The sequence below is a fragment of the Dermochelys coriacea genome, chromosome 9 (assembly GCF_009764565.3).
Source record: "Dermochelys coriacea isolate rDerCor1 chromosome 9, rDerCor1.pri.v4, whole genome shotgun sequence".
NCBI lineage: Eukaryota > Metazoa > Chordata > Testudines > Dermochelyidae > Dermochelys > Dermochelys coriacea.
Genome location: NC_050076.1, coordinates 101,752,136 through 101,777,309, shown reverse-complemented (window position 1 = coordinate 101,777,309; position 25,174 = coordinate 101,752,136). Strand labels below are relative to the sequence as shown.

Below are 25,174 nucleotides of genomic sequence, written 5' to 3'. Positions count from 1 at the left end.
TGTAGTGGTGGGTCGGTATGAGGAAAAATGTTAGCACAAGGCGGGTAGTAAAATGGGGGGGGTGGAAAATAGAGGAATTTGCAGTAGTGGGTGGACAAGATAAATTCTAGGGGCTGTGAGGGTATGATGAATACATCTAGTAGTGGATTTCTAGAAGGGGGGCTGTAGTGGGAGAGTGGCCAGAAGGGGGCTATCGGAGATGTAGGAGCAGAGACTACTGGCAGCGGGGCCGGGCGGCTGAGGGGGGCGGGGGGTGTGGAGCGGCGGTGGCCAGGCGGGGGGGTGTGGGGGGGCGGTGGCCGGGCGGGCTCGGGGCGGCTGAGGGGGGCGGGGGGGTGTCGGGCGGCGGTGGCTGGGCGGGGGGTGTGGACGGGGCGGGCTCGGGGCGGCTGAGGGGGGCGTGGGGCGGCGGCGGTGGCCAGGCGGGCTCGGGGCGGCTGAGGGGGGGCGGTGGCCAGGCGGGGGGGTGTGGGGGGGCGGTGGCTGGGCGGGCTCGGGGCGGCTGAGGGGGGCGGGGGGTGTGGAGCGGCGGTGGCCAGGCGGGGGGGTGTGGGGGGGCGGTGGCCGGGCGGGCTCGGGGCGGCTGAGGGGGGGCGGTGGCCAGGCGGGGGGGTGTGGGGGGGCGGTGGCCGGGCGGGCTCGGGGCGGCTGAGGGGGGCGGGGGGGTGTGGGGCGGCGGTGGCTGGGCGGGTTCGGGACGGCGGCGGTGGCCAGGCGGGGGGTGTGGACGGGGCGGGCTCGGGGCGGCTGAGGGGGGCTCGGGGCGGCGGCGGTGGCCAGGCGGGCTCGGGGCGGCTGAGGGGGGGCGGTGGCCAGGCGGGGGGGTGTGGGGGGGCGGTGGCTGGGCGGGCTCGGGGCGGCTGAGGGGGGCGGGGGGGTGTGGGGCGGCGGTGGCTGGGCGGGCTCGGGACGGCGGCGGTGGCCAGGCGGGCGGCTGAGGGGCGGCGATAGCTGGGCGGGCTCGGGGCGGCTGAGGGGGCCGGGGGTGGCCAGGCGGGGCGGGGCGGGGCGGCTCGGGCCGGGGCCGCTGGGCGGCAGCCCTGAGGGGGCGGGGGCCGGCCCGGCCCCGGCCGGAGCCCCGGGCTGGGGCGCTCAGAGGGCTGAGGTGGCCCGGCCGCTGGCCCGCCCCGGCGGAGGCCGCTCCCTCCCCGGCTCGGGTTACCTGGGCGGGCCGCCGAGCGCCTCTTCCCGTCTGGTCCGTCCCCGCAGCGCCGGGAAGCGGGTCGGGGCGGCGGCGCGGCCGGACGCGGACATGGGCGCTGCGGTCCCGGCCGGAACCCGGCTCTTCCTCGCCCTGGCGCTCTGCCTCGCGGCCGGGGCGGCGGAGCCCGACGGGCGGCCAGCAGGTGCGGAGCTGGGGGGGCCGGGGGCGAGGCGGGCAGCCTGGGGGGCCCGGGGCCGAGGGGAGACGCGGCGCGGCGCGGCGGGGCCGCTGACCCTTGCGGGGGGTTGCAGCTGGCGGGTCACCTCGCTTCACGTTCGCCGGGCGCCCGGCCGGCCCGCTGCGTTTCCCCCCCACCCCTCGCCCGCACCGCACCGCACCGCACCGCACCGCGTGTGTCGCGTCGCTGATCCCGCGAAAATTTGCGGCGGGGTCGTTCCCAGGGCATCCAACTCCAGTGAGCGCCCGCAGCTGGGCAGGATCGGGGCCATCCGTCGCCCTCTTTTGAAATAAATAAATAAAAATCTTCCGACCTGGCCCACCGTTCCTAATCCGTTTAATCCCGCCAGCTACAGGTGTGTGGTGACCGTGTGGTCCTGCAAATATTTCCTACTGCAAGTCTTTTTGTTCCTGTAAAAGTCTTCGTAAAGACAGGAGCGAGTGGCCGTTCGCGGGATTAGTCGCTATATTTCTTTGTGTGTGTGATCATTAGATTGCACCTTCCGTTCAAATAACTCTGACTTTTCAGCCTAAACGGCCTGTAGCTCGTGCAAATTTCGAGTGATGTGCTATCTGAATTAGCATTTCAGACCTACTGCTTCCTATATCATAAAATAGTGAGGAGAAATTTAAGATTCTGAGCTTGTTTCCTTTATGAAGGTATTTGAAAAGAACCCGAACATATCTGACAGGTTTCCGAGTAGCAGCCGTGTTAGTCTGTATCCGCAAAAAGAAAAGGAGGACTTGTGGCACCTTAGAGACTAACAAATTTATTTCAGCATAAGCTTTCGTGAGCTACAGCTCACTTCATCGGATGCATAGAATGGAACATATGGTGAGACAGACAGATATATATACATACTGATAAGTTGGATATATATACACATACATACTTCCAACTTATCAGTATGTATATATATCTGTCTGTCTCACCATATGTTCCATTCTATGCATCCGATGAAGTGAGCTGTAGCTCACGAAAGCTTATGCTCATATAAATTTGTTAGTCTCTAAGGTGCCACAAGTCCTCCTTTTCTTCTAACCCATCTGGTGGCTTTAAACTGTATCTCAAATTTCTGTGACTGCAGCCACAACCACCGTAAAATAAAAACAAACTTTTTTAAAAATTTCATACCTACTTCTCTTGCAAGCAGCACCAAAGTTTACTTAAATTGAAAGAATTAAAGAAAAAAAACTGTCGTCAATTGTGCATTTGAAAACTGTATATTCGGCACCCCGGTTCTTTACTTTGTGAATTTGATACTATTTTCTGTATAGTCAGTTTCCCATTGCTTTTTCTGAAGCAGGGGTGCTCACACAGTAACAGGGAAAACAAGGGTTTTTTTTTTTTTAAATTATTGTAGCTTTCTCAGATTAATAGGAAAATACATCTGTAAACCCACAAAATTAGCAAAGAAAGATTTGAAAACAAGTGTCTGAATCTGCCTCTAATTGGGGGATTTTTTTTAAAGTGTCTAGAATTTCATGTTGACTGTCCCTTTAACTAAAGAAATTCAGTGGAAAAACGTTGTGAATATAATGTAAATGAAAATTAAACTATCTAAATTGTAAAGGGTTTCCTATTTACATAGGATGAGTGTAAATACTGATTCAAAAGACCACATGCTTAAATGTATGTAGAGACTACATTCGATCCCAGTGATGTTCCCTGTGTTTGTTAATAAGAATAAGAAAAAAATTCTGATGGAAAAGCAATCTGAAAAGTGTGTGTGTGTGTGGTAAGTACAAAGGAATAAAATTCAGGAATAAATTTCATCATATAATTTTAATTCTAAATAACTTAATTAGTTCTTATCTTCCCTGTGGGATGTTAGCCTTATACGTAGATAATTTTCTGTACTAACTCGTCGGAGTTCTGCAAGTTGCTTGTAAATAGGGACCTGTATGCCAAGGTGGAGCCTAGCTGAAGTCATTAAAGCCTCAGATGTTAGATAAGGATAATTTTGGTGGAGTGCAGAGGGAGGGAGGCAGAGGTTCAATATTTAATCAAGTTGTATTTTATATAAATGGTGGTATTTCTGATACTGGGGAGTTAAATATTGCAAACAAGAGTACATCAGTGAATCAGTCCCTGCTACAGTTAATCGTCCTGGAGGTCTTACTGATTATATACCTCTTGAGCAAAAATAAAATACTTCTCTTTTTAGGTTTTTGAAATGAAAAAAATCTTGGTCTTTGAATTGAGCCACTGATTTTCTTTTCCTATTATTGTAAACTTTTTTCAGCTCAAAGGGGTGCCATTTTAATTGTCACTAAATCACTGTGCACACCTCTGGAAGAGTGGAAATAATGAATAATTATATATTTTTTTAAATATAATGTATTGTTCTCCTTGAGAGAGTTGGAATCCCCTCACAATTATTGATAAGTACTTATCTTTGATCTACTTCTTCTTTCACTTTCATAATTACTGTTAGGCTGCTATTACCAGCTAATCTAATATTATCTGTCAAACTTTCTAAAGCTATAGTAATGTATTTAAATTAAATATCTTAATTGTATCCACAAAAACAACAAGGAGTTCGGTGCTACCGAACTCCTTGTTCTTTTTGTGATAAGACTAACAGGGCTACCCCTTGATACTTAATTTTATTGTGTATATTTAAATCATGATTTACCTATTATTATTATTACAAACTATTATTAACATAGAAAATTGGGTGCCACCTGTATGTATTTGGGTGCCAACTATATGTGTTTAATAGTATGTATTAATATTGAATCAGGTTGGTTATTTTCTACTTGATTTTTTTAACACTTTGGTGTGGAGTGAAGTAAAATCCCATTAAATCATTAAGTTGTTAAATGAAGAAAAATGTATGATTAGAAACAGACAGTTTTGCGAAGATTGTGGTTACTTTTACTTTTGAATTATGGTATTTAGCCAGAGAGAGCTATAAGGAAAGAGAGGCCATGAAAAAGGCATGGAGATCCCAGGCATGTATTTTTTTTTTTTTATAAGTTAGATCCTTTCAGCTAAAGCTGATCTGCTTATCAAACTGAGGATGGTAATTAGGATGATGCAGAAATAAAACATCATAATGGAGACTGAATTTAAAAGCAGAGGTTTCTACTAAGTAAACCATCCTGCTGTGTTATCCACCAACTCTGGGGTTCTAAATAATCGTGCACCCATCACATGTCCTGAGATGTGGCTCCAAAATGGAAGCTTCCAAACCATACTACTATTCGAGAGGAACATGTTTGCTTACCCAATCCAGTGTTTGATCATAAAGCTGTCATGCATCCCTGCGTCCTTCCCCCCACTGCCCTAACCATACCTGATCCCAAACTAGCATCCTGATTTTGGGAAAGGAACGTACACTACTCAGCTTTTACCAGAAATTAAATGCACATAGAAATGTAACTTAGAATTTTTTGACTATTAATGCAAGTATTTTGCATCAGAATTTAACTATGCTTTACATGGAATAGGTCCAAATACCTAAAAGCTGAAAAAATTGTGGTAACTGCTGTTCAAACAACTGTCTGGCTGATATTTTAATAATAAAAATATTGAGCAGGACCTGAGTAATCACCGAAGGTGTATTCTATACATGCTTTTTACATCTAAGCCACTTTTCCCCAAGAGGTTGACGTAAAAGCATGAGACCTGAAAATTAGTTTGGAAGTTTATTAGGTTAAATTTGTAATGATAATAAAACTTAGTCAAGGTTTATATCTTGCAAACACAATTACAGCTTCAGGCAGTGTGAAATAGTTGTGTGTGAATTTAAAATACCTAAAATTAAGCTTTACTAAAAGGAAAGTTGTAGAATTTTAAAAGGAATGTCCTTAGTTTGGAATTATTTAAAGACCCCTGGGGTTCCCCCTCCACCCCCCAAAACATGGCTCCTGTGCTGGTTGCAGTTTATTTGGGGCTTAATTCTGCAAATACTTCAAGATGTGATACTACTGTAGAAAATCATATTGAAAGACTTAACTAGAACTACTAATTGATTTAATTGATTGAAGAGCATAAAAATATTGCTCGGGCATGTAGGAAAGATATCAGGAGGGCCAAATCGCACCTGGAGCTGCAGCTAGCAAGAGATGTCAAGAGTAACAAGAAGGGTTTCTTCAGGTATGTTGGCAACAAGAAGAAAGCCAAGGAAAGTGTGGGCCCCTTACTGAATGAGGGAGGCAAGCTAGTGACAGAGGATGTGGAAAAAGCTAATGTACTCAATGCTTTTTTTGCTTCTGTTTTCACTAACAAGGTCAGCTCCCAGACTGCTGTGCTGGGCAACACAAAATGGGGAAGAGATGGCCAGCCCTCTGTAGAGATAGAGGTGGTTAGGGACTATTTAGAAAAGCTGGACGTGCACAAGTCCATGGGGCCGGACGAATTGCATCCGAGAGTGCTGAGGGAATTGGCGGCTGTGATTGCAGAGCCCTTGGCCATTATCTTTGAAAACTCGTGGCGAACGGGGGAAGTCCCGGATGACTGGAAAAAGGCTAATGTAGTGCCCATCTTTAAAAAAGGGAAGAAGGAGGATCCTGGGAACTACAGGCCGGTCAGCCTCACCTCAGTCCCTGGAAAAATCATGGAGCAGGTCCTCAAAGAATCAATCCTGAAGCACTTAGAGGAGAGGAAAGTGATCAGGAACAGTCAGCATGGATTCACCAAGGGAAGGTCATGCCTGACTAATCTAATCGCCTTTTATGATGAGATTACTGGTTCTGTGGATGAAGGGAAAGCAGTGGATGTATTGTTTCTTGACTTTAGCAAAGCTTTTGACACGGTCTCCCACAGCATTCTTGTCAGCAAGTTAAGGAAGTATGGGCTGGATGAATGCACTATAAGGTGGGTAGAAAGCTGGCTAGATTGTCGGGCTCAATGGGTAGTGATCAATGGCTCCATGTCTAGTTGGCAGCCGGTGTCAAGTGGAGTGCCCCAGGGGTCGGTCCTGGGGCCCGTTTTGTTCAATATCTTCATAAATGATCTGGAGGATGGTGTGGATTGCACTCTCAGCAAATTTGCGGATGATACTAAACTGGGAGGAGTGGTAGATACGCTGGAGGGGAGGGATAGGATACAGAAGGACCTAGACAAATTGGAGGATTGGGCCAAAAGAAATCTAATGAGGTTCAATAAGGATAAGTGCAGGGTCCTGCACTTAGGATGGAAGAATCCAATGCACCGCTACAGACTAGGGACCGAATGGCTCGGCAGCAGTTCTGCGGAAAAGGACCTAGGGGTGACAGTGGACGAGAAGCTGGATATGAGTCAGCAGTGTGCCCTTGTTGCCAAGAAGGCCAATGGCATTTTGGGATGTATAAGTAGGGGCATAGCGAGCAGATCGAGGGACGTGATCGTTCCCCTCTATTCGACACTGGTGAGGCCTCATCTGGAGTACTGTGTCCAGTTTTGGGCCCCACACTACAGGAAGGATGTGGATAAATTGGAAAGAGTACAACGAAGGGCAACGAAAATGATTAGGGGTCTAGAGCACATGACTTATGAGGAGAGGCTGAGGGAGCTGGGATTGTTTAGTCTGCAGAAGAGAAGAATGAGGGGGGATTTGATAGCTGCTTTCAACTACCTGAAAGGGGGTTTCAAAGAGGATGGCTCTAGACTGTTCTCAATGGTAGCAGATGACAGAACGAGGAGTAATGGTCTCAAGTTGCAATGGGGGAGGTTTAGATTGGATATTAGGAAAAACTTTTTCACTAAGAGGGTGGTGAAACACTGGAATGCGTTACCTAGGGAGGTGGTAGAATCTCCTTCCTTAGAGGTTTTTAAGGTCAGGCTTGACAAAGCCCTGGCTGGGATGATTTAACTGGGACTTGGTCCTGCTTTGAGCAGGGGGTTGGACTAGATGACCTTCTGGGGTCCCTTCCAACCCTGATATTCTATGATTCTATGATTTAGTGAGATCACACGCAGTAGTGAATGTTTTCAGAATAGGGCCCCAAAAGGGCATGTCTGCTACCTTCTTGTGGCATCCCCCATATGCAGTGCAAAGGGAAAAGAAAGCAAACAAAATGTGGAACAGGCTCACGTTATGAGCAACAATCAGCCTGAAAGGGCCATTTTCCAATGGGGTCCCTTTCAGGGCCAGCACTGCAAACTCTAGCGCTAGGGCCGGTTCTCAAGATGCTGTGCTCCAATATTGAGGGGATATCAACAGCAAAGTTACAAACTCCACCTACATACAAACCTTGAAGCATATGTAATTTTGCTTCAGGAGATGCACTCTACCACTGATGTGCGAGTTTCAATTCCAGGCTACGCTGTCGTGGCTTATCACCATTGCAGTCGGTATGGGATGACATCTTATGTTGGAGAAGAGCTGTCCTCTGTCACAGTATTGACATCTGGTCCAAATGCCATCGCAGGAATCAAGGTGAATGAGTTTGCACTAATTATCTACCAGTCTCCATCAGCTAACTGGCCAAGCTCTGTTCCACTCACCTTTCCAAGTCTTTCCATTTACTGTGGTCTGCTGGGGTTACCCTGAAAACAATGCAGATGGAGAGAATCTAATGGAGTGGGCATCAGTCACTGACCTATAACTCCTCTATGATCCAAGGCAAACCCCCAGCTTTCACAGTAGGAGATAAGCTACAGGCTCTTCACCCAAAATCACCTTTTCATCTTCCAGGCAAATGCCTCCAGTGGTCGAAGAGCAGAGAGTGTTTGAAGCTTTTCTGAAATCTCAGCATCTGCTGTCCTTGACCACCACAGGCATGCTGACATTAATAACAAACAGTTTACAGAAGGCCTGGTGGGATTTTCAGAAAGCTTGGTGGGAGGTCTTTCAAGCAGAACTAGATGTATTTATAAGCAAACCGGGGTCCCTAGGGAGGGCTCTGTCAACCATTACAGGTTTTTTTTTTTGTTTTTTTTTCCTGAGAACCCCCGATACATTTCACGAACCTCCAAGGTTCATAAACCCCAGTTTGGGAACCACTGCTCTACATAAGATCGAAGGGTCACTAAATCAGGTCACACATGCTCTGGCCACTTTCCTTGGTCAGTGGAGACTTCCAGTAAATGAGTTTAAGATGGCAGCCCCAACCTTCCAGCTGAAGGATCGCCTGCCTAACCATCCCCTTGCAGTCTGTGGTGAGGATCGCTCCCTCCCTTTCCAGCCAGTTCTCACTTATTTAGGAGCTGGCAGCCTGAACTCCGTGACCATGACTTCCTGGCAGAACAAGTTTAAGCTTTTTTGTAGTTGTGCGTTGTTTGCCTGGACTGCTCAAGACCCGAATGCTTGTGGGAGGAACTCTTTATTGAGTTGGCTTCTTAAATACTTTCATGCTGGTTCACGTCTGGAACTCCTGGATGAAACCTGTAGAAGGCTTAATCCAAGTGATATGAAGTGAGCTGTAGCTCACGAAAGCTTATGCTCAAATAATTTTGTTAGTCTCTAAGGGGCCACAAGTACTCCTTTTCTTTTTGCGAGCTACAGAAGTGAAATCTTGGAAAAGTGTTGCCGTTTTCATAATAAAATTAATAATGATAAATAGTGTGTAATAAGCAGAGTGATTTGATTTAAATCACTAGTCAGGAAGACTCGATTTAATCATGGATTTCTACATAAAAGTGCATTCTTGTTGGTTGTTATAACCTTAATACATATTCTTCACAACTCAGAGATAGATGTAGGTTTCATTTTTAGAAGGTACACTATACATTTTAAAGTGATTTTATTTTGAAAACTTTTCAGATTAGTTTTACAGCTATATCAGAAAATGAAGGATTGTTTGGTTATTTCATTTATCAACGTTAATTGAAGCAGATATTTATGAAGTCACTGGGAGGTGAACTATCTCCAGTTCAACAGGTTAATCATTAATATTTGGAGGATTTTCTTGCCATGCTGCATTAGGAGGAGAACATCACCAGACAGACATTTAAATTGTTTGTTTTAACTAAAACAACAACATTATGTATTCTGGATTTTTTTCTTCAACAGCAAACCTACAATATTTTAACAAAACAAGGATATGAATTTTTGAATTTAGTTAAGCTTTCAAGTTTTTTAAAATCAGGTTTGTTTTTGTTAAAATTGTTAACTAAAATAGTTAAATGAAATATTTTTTTAAAAAAACAAAACAAATTAAATCGACTACGTCAGGTCAACATGAGAAACTTAAAATATTGGCTTCTGCAGCTAACAGTCATCTTCACCTTCATTTTCCTGTTTTTGTTCGTAATCTGGCAAAGAAAAACAAGCTTTCTTGCTTTTTCACGTCCCAAATGATTTCTCAATTTGGAATGAATTAGTCCAAAGGAAGAAAATATTCTTTCTACACTTGCAGAAGAAGCTACTGCTGTTAAAAGTGAGATTATCACATCAACAGTTTCTGAATCAAAGTGCTTGAGTGACTTCCACCAGTTCAATGGTGTGACTTTCTTTAAAAACGTCATCAGCAAACATATATTTCTTGAATGGTTCTTATTCTGAAACTGGGTCCCTTTTATGGCCTGCTGCTATTATAGGTTTTCTCTTCTAGCGAGAGAATGGTATGGTAGATCTCAAATCAGTGGAGGCTACACTCAAGTCTTCTAGAATATGCTGCTCTAACAGTTTCACTTTTGTTTCTACTGCGTGTCCCTCCCTTCTCACATTTATCTCTTCTCCTTATCTAGATCAATTCTGCCCCCAACAATCTTCTATTCATTGAACTTTCTGAAACTTTGCAGTTTTAGGGAGAGGTAAGGGAGTGACTCTGTGTACACAAATTTGCAGAGGGACAATAGGGTTGAGGTCTGTTGTTTCTCACCTCTATATATTATTTATTTATTTAAAACATTTTTGCTGTTAACAAGCATGTTGTCTCCAGAGACAAATCCACAGTTTGAGAACAGCAAAACTAAGCATCTCTGGTGGTATCTTCTAGACTGAGCACTGAGTCCCATTGGGTGGATAGAAAGATTAACCTAAATAATCTATACAGAAGCCTCTGGAACCTCATAAAATGGGGTCCCTAATCCATGAACTATTGGAACTCATTTACAAAACTTTTTTCTTAAACATTACATTAATATATTGTCTCATACTATAGAATTCACAAAAAGAAAAGGAGGACTTGTGGCAACTTAGAGACGAACAAATTTATTTGAGCGTAAGCTTTCGTGAGCTACAGCTCACTTCATCGGATGCATTCAATGGAAAATACAGTGGGGAGATTTATATACACAGAGAACATGAAACAATGGGTATTACCATACACACTGTAACCAGAGTGATCACTTAAGGTGAGCTATAACCAGCAGGAGAGTGGGGGGGGGGGGAAATCTTTTGTAGTGATAATCAAGGTGGGCCATTTCCAGCAGTTGACAAGAACGTCTGAGGAACAGGCGGGGGGGGAATAACATGAGAAAATAGTTTTACTTTGTGTAATGACCCATCCACTCCCAGTCTCTATTCAAGCCTAAGTTAATTGTATCCAGTTTGCAAATTAATTCCAATTCAGCAGTCTCTCGTTGGAGTCTGTTTTTGAAGATTTTTTGCTGAAGTATTGCCACTTTTAGGTCTGTAATCGTGTGACTGGAGAGATTGAAGTGTTCTCCGACTGGTTTTTGAACGTTATAATTCTTGACATCTGATTTGTGTCCATTTATTCTTTTACGTAGAGACTGTCCAGTTTGACCAATGTACATGGCAGAGAGGAATTGCTGGCACATGATGGCATATATCACATTGGTAGATGCGCAGGTGAACGAGCCTCTGATAGTGTGGCTGATGTGATGTCCCCTGAATAGATATGTGGACAGCGTTGGCAACGGGCTTTGTTGCAAGGATAGGTTCCTGGGTTAGTGGTTCTGTTGTGTGGTGTGTGGTTGCTGGTGAGTATTTGCTTCAGATTGGGGGGCTGTCTGTAAGCAAGGACTGGCCTGTCTCCCAAGATCTGTGAGAGTGATGGGTCATCCTCCAGGATAGGTTGTAGATCCTTGATGATGCGTTGGAGAGGTTTTAGTTGGGGGCTGAAGGTGATGGCTAGTGGCGTTCTGTTATTTTCTCTGTTGGGCCTGTCCTGGAATAGGTGAATTCTGGGTACTCTTCTGGCTCTGTCAGTCTGTTTTTTCACTTCAAAAGGTGGGTATTGTAGTTGTAAGAATGCACGATAGAGATCTTGTAGGTGTTTGTCTCTGTCTGAGGGGTTGAAGCAAATGTGGTTGTATCATGGAGGTTGGCTTTAGACAATGGATCATGTGGTGTGGTCTGGATGAAAGCTGGAGGCACGTAGGTAAGAGTTGCGGTCAGTAGGTTTCCAGTATAGGGTGGTGTTTATGTGACCATCGCTTATTAGCACCATAGTGTCCAGGAAGTGGATCTCTTGTGTGGACTGGTCCAGGCCGAGGTTGATGGTGAGATGGAAATTGTTGAAATCATGGTGGAATTCCTCAAGGGCTTCTTTTCCATGGATCCAGATGATGAAGATGTCATCAATGTAGCGCAGGTAGAGTAGGGGCATTAGGGGACGAGAGCTGAGGAAGCGTTGTTCTAAGTCAGCCATGAGAATGTTGGCATACTGTGGGACCATGCGGGTACCCATCACAGTGCCGCTGATTTGAAGGTATACATTGTCACCAAATGTGAAATAGTTATGGGTGAGGACAAAGTCACAAAGTTCAGCCACCAGGTTAGCCATGACAGTATCGGGGATACTGTTCCTGACGGCTTGTAGCCCATCTTTGTGTGGAATGTTGGTGTAGAGGCTTCTACATCCATAGTGGCCAGGATGGTGTTTTCATTCCATTTGGATGATTTAACTGGGACTTGGTCCTGCTTTGAGCAGGGGGTTGGACTAGATGACCTTCTGGGGTCCCTTCCAACCCTGATATTCTATGATTCTATGATTCTATGAGATATCTTGGAGCTAAAACCTATCTTTATCTTTAGATAGGTTTTTTCCCTCAGAAAGCATTTTATCAAAAAAAATCTAATTTAAATTTTAAAAAATCCAATTTTTTTTTATTGATTTTTTTTTTATCCATCCTGGTAATAGGCGTGTCATTAAAAAAAACCAATTATTTCCAAGATCACTGCTTCCATAATTTATGCTCAGGTAAGGGAGGAAATCCCTGGAAATATTCATTTTTAGGAGGGGGTTTTCGAGATTCGATATTTTTGTGAAAGAGGTTCGCAGGTGGTTAATGTTTGGGAACCACTGTTCTGAGGGGTAGTAGTGTGCTACTAGCCTATGCCAGTAGTAAATTACTTCTTATCGTACCCTGGTCCTGCTTATTGTGCACTTGAGTTAAAGATCAGGTTAATCCATGGAAGGTGAAGTTTTTAATGCCCTCTTACTCACTAAGGCGTGTGTAAATTCCAAGCCACAATCTACCCCAAAGGTTGTAGTTTGAAAGACTAATTTTTTTGAAATTAAAACAACTGGATTATGTCTCTAAACACAAAATAGGTATCTGTTAATACACACAACTTTATTCTGAAGGACTTAGGGTTGCTACACACTCACAAAAGCCCCCAAATAAAAACTTCAGCCACCTGCCAGGACATATTCTCTGTCCCTTTGCCTACAATTGCAGCCCTTTTTACCGCAATTACTGTATGTCACACACTGCAGCCTTAACGTCTCCCCTTCTGCCTTTGTGTACGCAGCACTTTCCCAGATTACTTTGTCCCACACTAGTAATTGTGGATGTTTGGTGTAGTAGTTGGTTATGTTGGGAGACAGTGATTTGGCAAAGGGTTGTTTGTAGAAGAGCAAGTAGGCTAGCATCTCAAAGGGGTAGAATGAATATAGCTGTTCTTGGGCTGTGGTATATGGTAGTTTTAGGTGAAGGAGTAGAGGATATGTACTGTTAGGTAGCATCACTTTTGCAGACTTGTTAGGCATGTGTTTGTAGCAACCGTAATTGCTTCATAATAACATCTTTGTGTAATTACCTGTGTTTTTGTTTAATCAGATGGCTGGATGTGGGATGGGCAGACCTGTGAGGGTGAGGACAGAGAATAGTTAATCGGTTAGCCGCTGCGCAAACACTCTCGCATCAGCAGCCATCCATAAGCCCTTTGCTGATGTTGAATAAAATCTGACCAAAAAATGTAATTCCTGATGGAGAAGGTTTTGTGTGTACCTGCCGACCCAGTCAGTCAGTATGATTTGGGGAAGTAAGAAGAAGCATTGATTGGGCAAATATTTCAGTTGTGTTGCTTTACAGTCGGGTGTGAACGATTGTAAAGAAAGGATTTTTTTTTTATCAAATGACTTTTTAAAAATAAATATAAAAATATACTGGGTTTTATTTATCCTTTATTTTAGGAGGCTTGTGAAACTGAAGCAGATTTACATTTTAAATCATTGTAATATAAACCTCTTAGGATTTCAGCTTCATTACATGAAACTTAAAACATTTTCTGACCAGCTTTAATTTTTATTTTCCACACACTTCACTTGACTTTGCGGGAGGGTCAAAATGTGAAAGTTTCCATCTGAAAACTTGATTTTCATTTTTTGACCAGAAAGGGTGGGTTCTTTTTCAAGGTAACTGTCAGCTTTTGGTGGAATTAAAATGAAATTTCTGTCGAAATAGTCCTGATAGAAAATTTTTCGCCAGTGCTAATTAAATTACTTACAGCACCCATGAAGTATTTATTTAGAATTTTTTCCTTTGCTTTTATAGGAAGAAAAGTTCTCCCACCTCCATCCAACCTGCATTATTCATTTGGCCAACTCTGTAAACTGAAATGGACATGGAATCCCCCAGAGGGCATGAACAGTGGCTGTGATCTGGAATATTGCAATGAAATTTTGATTAATGGCATCCCACAAGAAAACAGAGTACGTTTTGTTGTTGTTTTTGTTTTTCCCCCAGCTCTTTGAATTCCACAATATTCCAGTAAATGTTTATTCTTACAATGAAAGGAAATAAAATTACCTGTAACTGTTATTAGATGTTATATACTTTATAATGGATCTACATACTTGGGGGTCGTTTGCAGGGCTGTGCGAATAACTAGTTTAGGTTTGGTGGCCAAACGAGGGGGTAAAATTATCTTGACTTTACCAGAAACAAACCAAAAATTTCGACAAAACAATTAAAAAAAGATTATTGATGGATTTTTACCTTTTTTTTAATAAAATGGAAGTAAATTTTGAAATGAAAAGATTAATTTGAAAATGTTACTTTTTTTAATTTGAAGCAATATATTGACTTTTTAGAGTCTCTTTTTCACAGAAATAATTTGGTGAAATCAACACAATTACAAAATATTTTGGTTTCCGAGTAGCAGCCGTGTTAGTCTAGTCACAAAAAGAAAAGGAGTACTTGTGGCACCTTAGAGACTAACAAATTTATTTGAGCATAAGCCTTTGTGAGCTACAGCTCACTTCATTGGATGCATTCAGTAGAAAATATGAAGTGTGCTGTAGCTCATGAAAGCTTATGCTCAAATAAAAATATTTTGGTTGACCCAAGTATATGCTTTTTGGTGTATGTGTGGAGAGAAATTTTAGAGGGTTTGGTCTGAAAAAAATCTCACCTGCTGCAGTTATGATGTCATGATGGGTTGTGGAATATTCAGAGCTCAAAAGCAGTAGCCAGCCTCATTCTTGAGCAGGGTACTTTAGTAGAAATTCACAAACAGCAAAATAGAAAAGACTCATGCATCCATTAAATTAAGTATTCTTTTTAAAGGTACTTTTAACCAATACATACCAAACTGTCTTCATCTTCAAGCTATGCAAAACTGGGTTTCCTGAAAGGGTCCTGCACCCTGACTCTGAACCCCTCAAAGTGGGCTCCGAGTCTAGAAGAGAGACATCTGTCGTCATCTTAGGTTAGATAGTCATATACTTCCAAATTATAACAAACTTAACTTTTTTCCTGAACTGCCCCCAAGTGACTGTGTCTTGGATGCAGTCAAATCTGATATGATGCAAGTCCTCCAGGCCCGGAGAGGATGCCTCATGGAGACACTCTGGGGTTACTGAACATTATTGCTGTGACTGCTATATTCTTCCTGCCAAATCCAGGATATCCTGGTCCTTTTAAGGGAAAGCAGTTCATAAATTTGTTTTGTGGCTGCAGTTTTTGCATTCTCATCTGCTGTATTTGGAATGTTAATGACTGTTTGACTCCCTAGCTGTTCAATGATTGTTTGCTTATATGCACATTTTTTTCTGTAACTCTGACATGGGCTTTGAGTGCTTTTTTCCTTCTGTTAATGTTTTGTGTGACTATGGAGTGGTGAAAGGTGCTGGATTGACATCCCTATATTTTTGAAGTCCTCTGTTTAGACAGAGGTAGTGTAAACTTCATGACTTTGCCTTATCAGATCTGGAAGAATGCCCGTAGGAAGAAAAGTCTCCTCCATATTCCATTTTGGATCTCTTTAGGTTGCCAGTCAATCCACGTCCGCGGGGAATCGGTTTAGACTATGACACTCTCTTCTTGAGTGGTATGTTTGAGTATGCCTGCCGAGAGATCATCACCTTTTTGTTTTTGCTGAATGGCTGTTCATTGCTTTTGGTTTGGATTTTTAAGCATCCTCATTGTTCCTTTAGTTCTAGAACTGCTGTGAGCCTTTTGATTTGTTCTAATATGTTTTTACATTAACTATGGCTTCCCTTGTACTTTGTGTGTTTACTATATTTGGGCATTTAAAAGTTTTTTTTTTCTCTTTAAATTTAGGAATGGACTAGGAATCTTTTTCGTGAGGAAGATGTATCCTTGAATGAGGAGGCTCATTTCAGAGTGAGAAGTGAATGCAAATCTGATAATACAAGTGAACCAAGCAACTGGGTGGAGATTTCTACTCCACCAAAAGGTATCCATTCTAAAACCTAACTTTGAGCATGTTACCTTCTTTATATCTGATGAAATACACAACTTCTTGCTTTCTGGGATGGAGTACAAGAAAGCTGAATCTTAAGAAAAATAAAACTCAGTTAAAATCTTAAATTAGCTGAAAGTGTCTGGATCTTTGCACATCCCAATACACTTTAAAAGTGAACTGTACAGTTCTCACCTGACAGGACCTTAGTTCAGGATTATTTGTTGTTTATATTATTAGCTCTTACAGGAGAAACAGAAAATCCTGAACACCAATCCTGGCAGGTAAGTAAGATAGCAAATTAGAGGGAAAAGGTGGGTGAGGGAATGTCTTTTATTGTAACCACGTCTGTTGGTGAGAGAGATAAGATTTCTGGTTTACGCAAGCTTTACTCAAAAGCTTGTCTAAACTTGAAAGCTTGTGTCTCACCAACAAAAGTGGTTCCAATAAACTGTATTCGCTCATCTCCTTGTCTCACTAATATCCTGGGACCAACACAGGTACAAGAATACTCCATGTAACTGGGAAATAATTGTCATATGTTTTAGTTCTTAAAGTGTGTGCGCCTCCGTAATGGTGAAACCTACCCTGTGTGCCCTGCTAGCAAATTTGATTCTTATATTCTCCTCATTTTTTAAAAGATGAATTCAGAGATGAGAAGTTTAAGTGATTGATAGGGCCAGGGGAGAATAGCTAAGGGAAACACATTTTCTGGGTAGTGTCGGGGACAAGACAGGTGTATGGAGGACTGATCAGTAATAGGCCACAGGGCAGAGTCCAGTTGCTTGGGAGTAGAGAGAGCTGCAGGGAGTAGTGGGCAGGAAAGCAAGTGACAGTAATGGAAGCAAAAAAAAGCAGGTCAACTGGAAGGAAAAGTAAAGTTGCGGTGAGACACTGAGACGTGGAAGCTTTCATTGATTAAAGGAAGTCCCATGTCCTAGGAGTACTGTGTATCCTTTGGTCTAAGGACTGTTCTGATGCACCCCAGAGAGAGGAGGACCATTAGGAGTGAGTGAGCTAAACAGCCTTTTTTTTAAAAAAAGCTATCAGCATAGACATCTGTCACCTTATGAACTAAACACCATTTTAACTTTCCTGTAATAAACCTTCAAGTAGTCGCTTCCGCAGAAGAAACAAGTTTAGGAGCAGATGTGAGGTTGAAGGCCCCATTGGCTCTTTATGGAAGTAACATGTATGTGTAGTGCCTGAGGATTATTGTGGTGTTACCAGATATATTTATTTCTTCTCTAAGATGTAATCCGTTAATGCAGCGTGAGACAGCAATGGATGGAGGGAAATGAAGAAATTACATTTTTAAAAAAAGAAACTCTTCAACCTATGCAATTTTGCCACTTTTTGTGTGAGTGACATGAAATTAAATATGAAGAACCTGATTCTATAGCTGCTGTACCCACCATGGGATATCCTGTTAACATCCCAACTCATGGTGGCTATGTAATCGTTTGTTTCTACCATTCTGTCACTTGTTTCCTTGTGTTTTAAATACAGTAGAGGTATCTTGGAGGTACAGTAGTCATGATTAAAACTTGACTTTGACTCGCATTTGCCACTGAATAGTATTTTAGAGACAGTTTATTTCCATATTCAAAGTACATGAAAATAACACTGATATCCTGGTAACCATGGGTAAGCATTGATGGTTTCTAATGGTGGCAGCTGTCATGCAGTTCATGGCTTTGCAGCAATATTCCTTTAACTGTCAAGGATTTTAACTAATCCTAAAGCACCTACATTTTATTGGAATACTACTTCCTGTTTCACCATCTCATTCTATATGTAAAATTATTGTTCGTACCAGTTCAGATTAAATGAAAGCAACAATTTAGGCTTTTCTCGGTCACTTGTGTTTAGAAGGAGCCTTGCACGGGTTCAGGAATGCCATGCTGTACAAGTGAATGATTTTCACTTGCTGACTAATGAAGGCATTCAGTGTAGCCTGAGAAGCCCATTGTGACTGGTTTCAGAGTAGCAGCCATGTTAGTCTGTATTCGCAAAAAAGAAAAGGAGTACTTGTGGCACCTTAGAGACTAACAAATTTATTTGAGCATAAGCTTTCGTGAGCTACAGCTCGCTTCATCTGATGCATTCGGTGGAAAATACAGTGGGGAGATTTATATACATACACAGAGAACATAAAACAATGGGTTTTATACACACTGTAAGGAGAGTGATCACTTAAGATGAGCCATCACCTGCAGGAAGGAGGGGGGGAAGGAGGAAAATCTTTTGTGGTGATAACCATTTCCAGCAGTTAACAAGAACATCTGAGGAACAGTGGGGGGGTGGGGTAGGGGGAGAAATAACATGGGGAAATAGTTTTACATTATGTAATGACCCATCCAGTCCCAGTCTCTATTCAAGCCTAAATTAATTGTATTCAGTTTGCAAATTAATTCCAATTCAGCAGTCTCTCGTTGGAGTCTGTTTTTGAAGCTTTTTTGTTGAAGGATAGCCACTCTTAGGTCTGTAATCGAGTGACCAGAGAGATTGAAGTGTTCTCCGACTGGTTTTTGAATGTTATAATTCTTGACATCTGATTTGTGTCCATTTATTCTTTTACATAGAGACTGTCCAGTTTGACCAATGTACATGGCAGAGAGGAATTGCTGGCACATGATGGCATATATCACATTGGTAGATGCGCAGGTGAACGAGCCTCTGATAGTGTGGCTGATGTGATTAGGCCCTATGATGGTGTCTCCTGAATAGATATGTGGGGTTGGCATCGGGCTTTGTTGCAAGGATAGGTTCCTGGGTTAGTGGTTCTGTTGTGTGGTGTGTGGTTGCTGGTGAGTATTTGCTTCAGATTGGGGGGCTGTCTGTAAGCAAGGACTGGCCTGTCTCCCAGGATCTGTGAGAGTGATGGGTCGTCCTTCAGGATAGGTTGTAGATCCTTGATGATGCGTTGGAGAGGTTTTAGTTGGGGGCTGAAGGTGATGGCTAGTGGCATTCTGTTATTTTCTTTGTTGGGCCTGTCCTGGAGTAGGTGACTTCTGGGTACTCTTCTGGCTCTGTCAATCTGTTTCTTCACTTCAAAAGGTGGGTATTGTAGTTGTAAGAATGCACGATAGAGATCTTGTAGGTGTTTGTCTCTGTCTGAGGGGTTGGAGCAAATGCAGTTATATCGTAGAGCTTGGCTGTAGACAATGGATCGTGTGGTGTGATCTGGATGAAAGCTAGAGGCATGGAGGTAGGAATAGCGGTCAGTAGGTTTCCAATATAGGGTGGTGTTTATGTGACCATCGCTTATTAGCACCGTAGTGTCCAGGAAGTGGATCTCTTGTGTAGACTGGTCCAGGCTGAGGTTGATGGTGGGATGGAAATTGTTGAAATCATGGTGGAATTCCTCAAGGGCTTCTTTTCCATGGGTCCAGAGGATGAAGATGTCATCAATGTAGCGCAAGTAGAGTAGGGGCATTAGGGGACGAGAGCTGAGGAAGCGTTGTTCTAAGTCAGCCATGAGAATGTTGGCATACTGTGGGGCCATGCGGGTACCCATCGCAGTGCCGCTGATTTGAAGGTATACATTGTCCCCAAATGTGAAATAGTTATGGGTCAGGACAAAGTCACAAAGTTCAGCCACCAGGTTAGCCGTGACAGTATCGGGGATACTGTTCCTGACGGCTTGTAGCCCATCTTTGTGTGGAATGGTGGTGTAGAGGCTTCTACATCCATAGTGGCCAGGATGGTGTTTTCAGGAAGATCACCGATGGATTGTAGTTTCCTCAGGAAGTCAGTGGTGTCTCGAAGATAGCTGGGAGTGCTGGTAGCATAGGGCCTGAGGAGGGAGTCTACATAGCAAAACAATCCTGCTGTCAGGCTGCCAATGCCTGAGATGATGGGGCGTCCAGGATTTCCAGGTTTATGGATCTTGGGTAGCAGATAGAATACCCCAGGTCGGGGCTCCAGGGGTGTGTCTGTGCGGATTTGTTCTTGTGCTTTTTCAGGGAGTTTCTTGAGCAAATGCTGTAGTTTCTTTTGGTGACCCTCAGTGGGATCAGAGGGTAATGGCTTGTAGAAAGTGGTGTTGGAGAGCTGCCTAGTAGCCTCTTGTTCATACTCCGACCTATTCATGATGACAACAGCACCTCCTTTGTCAGCCTTTTTGATTATGATCTCAGATTTGTTTCTGACGCTGTGGATGGCATTGTGTTCTGCACAGCTGAGGTTATGGGGCAAGTGATGCTGCTTTTCCACAATTTCAGCTTGTGCACGTCGGCGGAAGCACTCTATGTAGAAGTCCAGTCTGTTATTTCGACCTTCAGGAGGAGTCGACCCAGAATCCTTCTTTTTGTAGTGTTGGTAGGAAGGTCCCTGTGGGTTAATATGTTGGTTAGAGGTGTGTTGGAAATATTACTTGGGGTCGGAGACGTTGAAAAAAGGATTCTAGGTCACCACAGAACTGTATCATGTTTTCTGGGGGTGGAAAGGGCAAAAGGAGAGGCCCCGAGATAGGACAGATTCTTCTGCTGGGCTAAGAGTATAGTTGGACAGATTAACAATATTGCTGGGTGGGTTAAGGGAACCACTGTTGTGGCCCCTTGGGCATGTAGTAGTTTCGAGAGATTAGTGTCCTTTTTCTTTTGTAGAGAAACAAAGTGTGTGTTGTAGATGGCTTGTCTAGTTTTTGTAAAGTCCAGCCACGAGGAAGTTTGTGTGGAAGGCTGGTTCTTTATGAGAGTATCCAGTTTTCAGAGCTCATTCTTAATCTTTCCCTGTTTGCTGTAGAGGATGTTGATCAGGTGGTTCTGCAGTTTCTTTGAGAGTGTGTGTAACAAGCTGTCAGCATAGTCTGTGTGGTATGTGGTACATTTGTGACTGGTTGGATCATAGAAACCCCATTGGGAACTGCCAACTGATGTGCCAAGGCTACTTCTGCTCCTGCTTTCCCTGTCAGCTTGGGACTCCAGCACCCTGTCTTGATGAGCCAGACAGGCCAGTCTGCTCCAACACAGACCCAGGGTCTGAACCACGTGCCCCAAAGCTGCAGACTTAATTGAAAGCAATTTAAGAAGTGTTCCTGTCTTTAACACTCACGTGCCCAACTCCCAATGGGGTCCAAACTCCAAATCCGTTTTACCCTGTATAAAACTTATACAGAGTAAACTCATTAATTGTTCGCCCTCTATAGAGAGAGATGCACAGCTGTTTACCCCCCCCCCCCCAGTTATTAATACATACTCTGGATTAATTAATAAGTAAAACGTGATTTTATTAAATATAGAAAGTAAGAGTCAAGTGGTTCCAAGTAGTGACAGAGAGAACAAAGTGAATTATCAAGCAAAATAAAATAAAACACACAAGTCTAAGTCTAGTACAGTAATAAAACTGAATACAGATAAAATCTCACCCTCAGATGTTTCAATAAGTTTCTTTCACAGACTGGACGCCTTCCTAGTCTGGGCACAATCCTTTCTCCTGGTACAGCCCTAGTTCCAGCTCAGGTGGTAGCTAGGGGATTTCTCATGATGGCCGTCCCATTTGTTCTGTTCCACCCACTTATATATCTTTTGCATAAGGCGGGAATCCTTTGTCCCTCTGGGTTCCCACCCCTCCTTCTCAATGGAAAAGCACCAGGTTAAAGATGGATTCCAGTTCAGGTGACATGATCACATGTCACTGTAAGACATCATTACCCACTTGCCAGCACACAAGTATACTGGAAGACTTACAAGTAAAACAGAAAGAAAAGGAGTACTTGTGGCACCTTAGAGACTAACAAATTTATTAGAGCATAAGCTTTCGTGAGCTACAGCTCAATCCGATGAAGTGAGCTGTAGCTCATGAAAGCTTATGCTCTAATAAATTTGTTAGCCTCTAAGGTGCCACAAGTACTCCTTTTCTTTTTGCGAATACAGACTAACACGGCTGCTACTCTGAAACCTGTCATCAAGTAAAACAGAGCCATCTACAGTCAATTGTCCTGGTTAATGGGAGCCATCAAGGTTCCAAACCACACACTTTGCATAATTACAGTAGGTCCCCAGAGTTATATTTCATATTTCTAGTTTCAGATACAAGAATGATACATTTATACAAATAGGATGACCACGCTCAGTAGATTATAAGCTTTGTAATGATACCTTTACAAGAGACCTTTTGCATGGAGCATATTCCAGTTATATTATATTCATACTCATTAGCATATTTTCATAAAATCATATAGAGTGCAACGTCACACCTGCACTCAGCAGTTGACATTGTTCACCTTTCACTATCCCACTTGAAAGGCAAGGATATTCACTAAACAAAGGGAGGGTGTTCTGATATTTGGGAAAGAAAGGCACTTACTGGTAGAAAAAAATCTTTCTAAAAAGTCTTTGAACTTGCATTCCAGGTGCTGCAGGCACTGCTGCTGTTGACATAAATTGCACTTGGTACAACTTGGAGTACATGGTCTGTACATGGCTTCCTGGACAGAATGCAAGTGCTAGTACCAACTACACTCTGTACTACTGGTTTGTATTGATTGGTGGTTTGTTTTTTGTTTGTTGGCTTTTTTTCCCCCTGCTTTAAAAGTGCTCTGCATACCTCTGACTTATTTTTTTATTATTATTATTATTTATTATTTATTACCTGTTGCCTTGAAGGATCCCAAAGCTCTAATATAGAGACTATAACTGTGAGTCCCATCTAGCATGCTGGCTCTTTTGGAGCTGATTTGCTTATATGAAGCATTTGGCCTGCCCCAGAAACTCACTTTAAAAAAAAATGTATCTTCCATCTTTAAGAAACTGATTTATTCCTGGTTTCAGAGTAGCAGCCGTGTTAGTCTGTATTCGCAAAAAGAAAAGGAGTACTTGTGGCACCTTAGAGACTAACAAATTTATTAGAGCATAAGCTTTCGTGAGCTACAGCTCACTTCATCGGATGCATTTGGTGGAAAAAACAGAGGAGAGATTTATATACACACACACAGAGAACATGAAACAATGGGTTTATCATACACACTGTAAGGAGAGTGATCACTTAAGATAAGCCATCACCAGCAGCAGGGGGGGGAAAGGAGGAAAACCTTTCATGGTGACAAGCAAGGTAGGCTAATTCCAGCAGTTAACAAGAATATCAGAGGAACAGTGGGGGGTGAGGTGGGAGGGAGAAATACCATGGGGAAATAGTTTTACTTTGTGTAATGACTCATCCATTCCCAGTCTCTATTCAAGCCTAAGTTAATTGTATCCAGTTTGCAAATTAATTCCAATTCAGCAGTCTCTCGTTGGAGTCTGTTTTTGAAGCTTTTTTGTTGAAGTATAGCCACTCTTGGGTCTGTGATCGAGTGACCAGAGAGATTAAAGTGTTCTCCAACTGGTTTTTGAATGTTATAATTCTTGACGTCTGATTTGTGTCCATTCATTCTTTTACGTAGAGACTGTCCAGTTTGGCCAATGTACATGGCAGAGGGGCATTGCTGGCACATGATGGCATCTATCACATTGGTAGATGCGCAGGTGAACGAGCCTCTGATAGTGTGGCTGATGTGATTAGGCCCTATGATGGTATCCCCTGAATAGATATGTGGACAGAGTTGGCAATGGTCTTTGTTGCAAGGATAGGTTCCTGGGTTAGTGGTTCTGTTGTGTGGTGTGTGGTTGCTGGTGAGTATTTGCTTCAGATTGGGGGGCTGTCTTTAAGCAAGGACTGGTCTGTCTCCCAAGATCTGTGAAAGTAAGTGATGGGTCGTCCTTCAGGATAGGTTGTAGATCCTTGATGATGCGTTGGAGAGGTTTTAGTTGGGGGCTGAAGGTGATGGCTAGTGGCGTTCTGTTGTTTTCTTTGTTGGGCCTGTCCTGTAGTAGGTGACTTCTGGGTACTCTTCTGGCTCTGTCAATCTGTTTCTTCACTTCAGCAGGTGGGTATTGTAGTTGTAGGAATGCATGATAGAGATCTTGTAGGTGTTTGTCTCTGTCTGAGGGGTTGGAGCAAATGCGGTTATATCGTAGCGCTTGGCTGTAGACAATGGATCGAGTGGTATGATCTGGATGAAAGCTAGAGGCATGTAGGTAGGAATAGCGGTCAGTAGGTTTCCGATATAGGGTGGTGTTTATGTGACCATTACTTATTAGCACCGAAACTACAGCATTTGCTCAAGAAACTCCCTGAAAAAGCACAAGAACAAATCCGCACAGACACACCCCTGGAGCCCCGACCTGGGGTATTCTATCTGCTACCCAAGATCCATAAACCTGGAAATCCTGGACGCCCCATCATCTCAGGCATTGGCAGCCTGACAGCAGGATTGTCTGGCTATGTAGACTCCCTCCTCAGGCCCTTCGTTACCAGCACTCCCAGCTATCTTCGAGATACCACTGACTTCCTGAGGAAAGTACAGTCCATTGGTGATCTTCCTAAAAACACCATCCTAGCCACTATGGATGTAGAAGCCTCTACACCACCATTCCACACAAAGATGGACTACAAGCCGTCAGGAACAGTATCCCCGATACTGTCACGGCTAACCTGGTGGCTGAACTTTGTGACTTTGTCCTGACCCATAACTATTTCACATTTGGGGACAATGTATACCTTCAAATCAGCGGCACTGCGATGGGTACCCGCATGGCCCCACAGTATGCCAACATTTTTATGGCTGACTTAGAACAACGCTTCCTCAGCTCTCGTCCCCTAATGCCCCTACTCTACTTGCGCTACATTGATGACATCTTCATCATCTGGACCCATGGAAAAGAAGCCCTTGAGGACATGATTTCAACAATTTCCATCCCACCATCAACCTCAGCCTGGACCAGTCCACACAAGAGATCCACTTCCTGGACACTACGGTGCTAATAAGCGATGGTCACATAAACACCACCCTATATCGGAAACCTACTGACCGCTATTCCTACCTACATGCCTCTAGCTTTCATCCAGATCATACCACTCGATCCATTGTCTACAGCCAAGCGCTACGATATAACCGTATTTGCTCCAACCCCTCAGACAGAGACAAACACCTACAAGATCTCTATCATGCATTCCTACAACTACAATACCCACC

General features: G+C 43.5%; 1 protein-coding gene across 3 annotated transcripts in view; it reads left to right on the top strand.

The window, feature by feature from the left end:
- Positions 1 to 1,091: 1,091 nt before the first annotated feature.
- Positions 1,092 to 25,174, top strand: part of IL13RA1 (interleukin 13 receptor subunit alpha 1) — a 37,258-nt gene continuing 13,175 nt past the window's right edge. Inside the window, exons 1-4 of one of the 3 annotated variants that reach the window (XM_038415053.2) lie at positions 1,092 to 1,346; positions 14,004 to 14,161; positions 16,014 to 16,149; positions 22,514 to 22,634. In XM_038415053.2, the coding sequence (XP_038270981.1) occupies positions 1,253 to 1,346; positions 14,004 to 14,161; positions 16,014 to 16,149; positions 22,514 to 22,634 (509 nt within the window). In that variant the 5' untranslated portion in view covers positions 1,092 to 1,252. Of the gene's footprint in view, positions 1,347 to 7,284; positions 7,750 to 14,003; positions 14,162 to 16,013; positions 16,150 to 22,513; positions 22,635 to 25,174 lie in introns of those variants that run through there. The other 2 variants (XR_006273968.1, XM_038415054.2) reach the window with 2 other exon arrangements.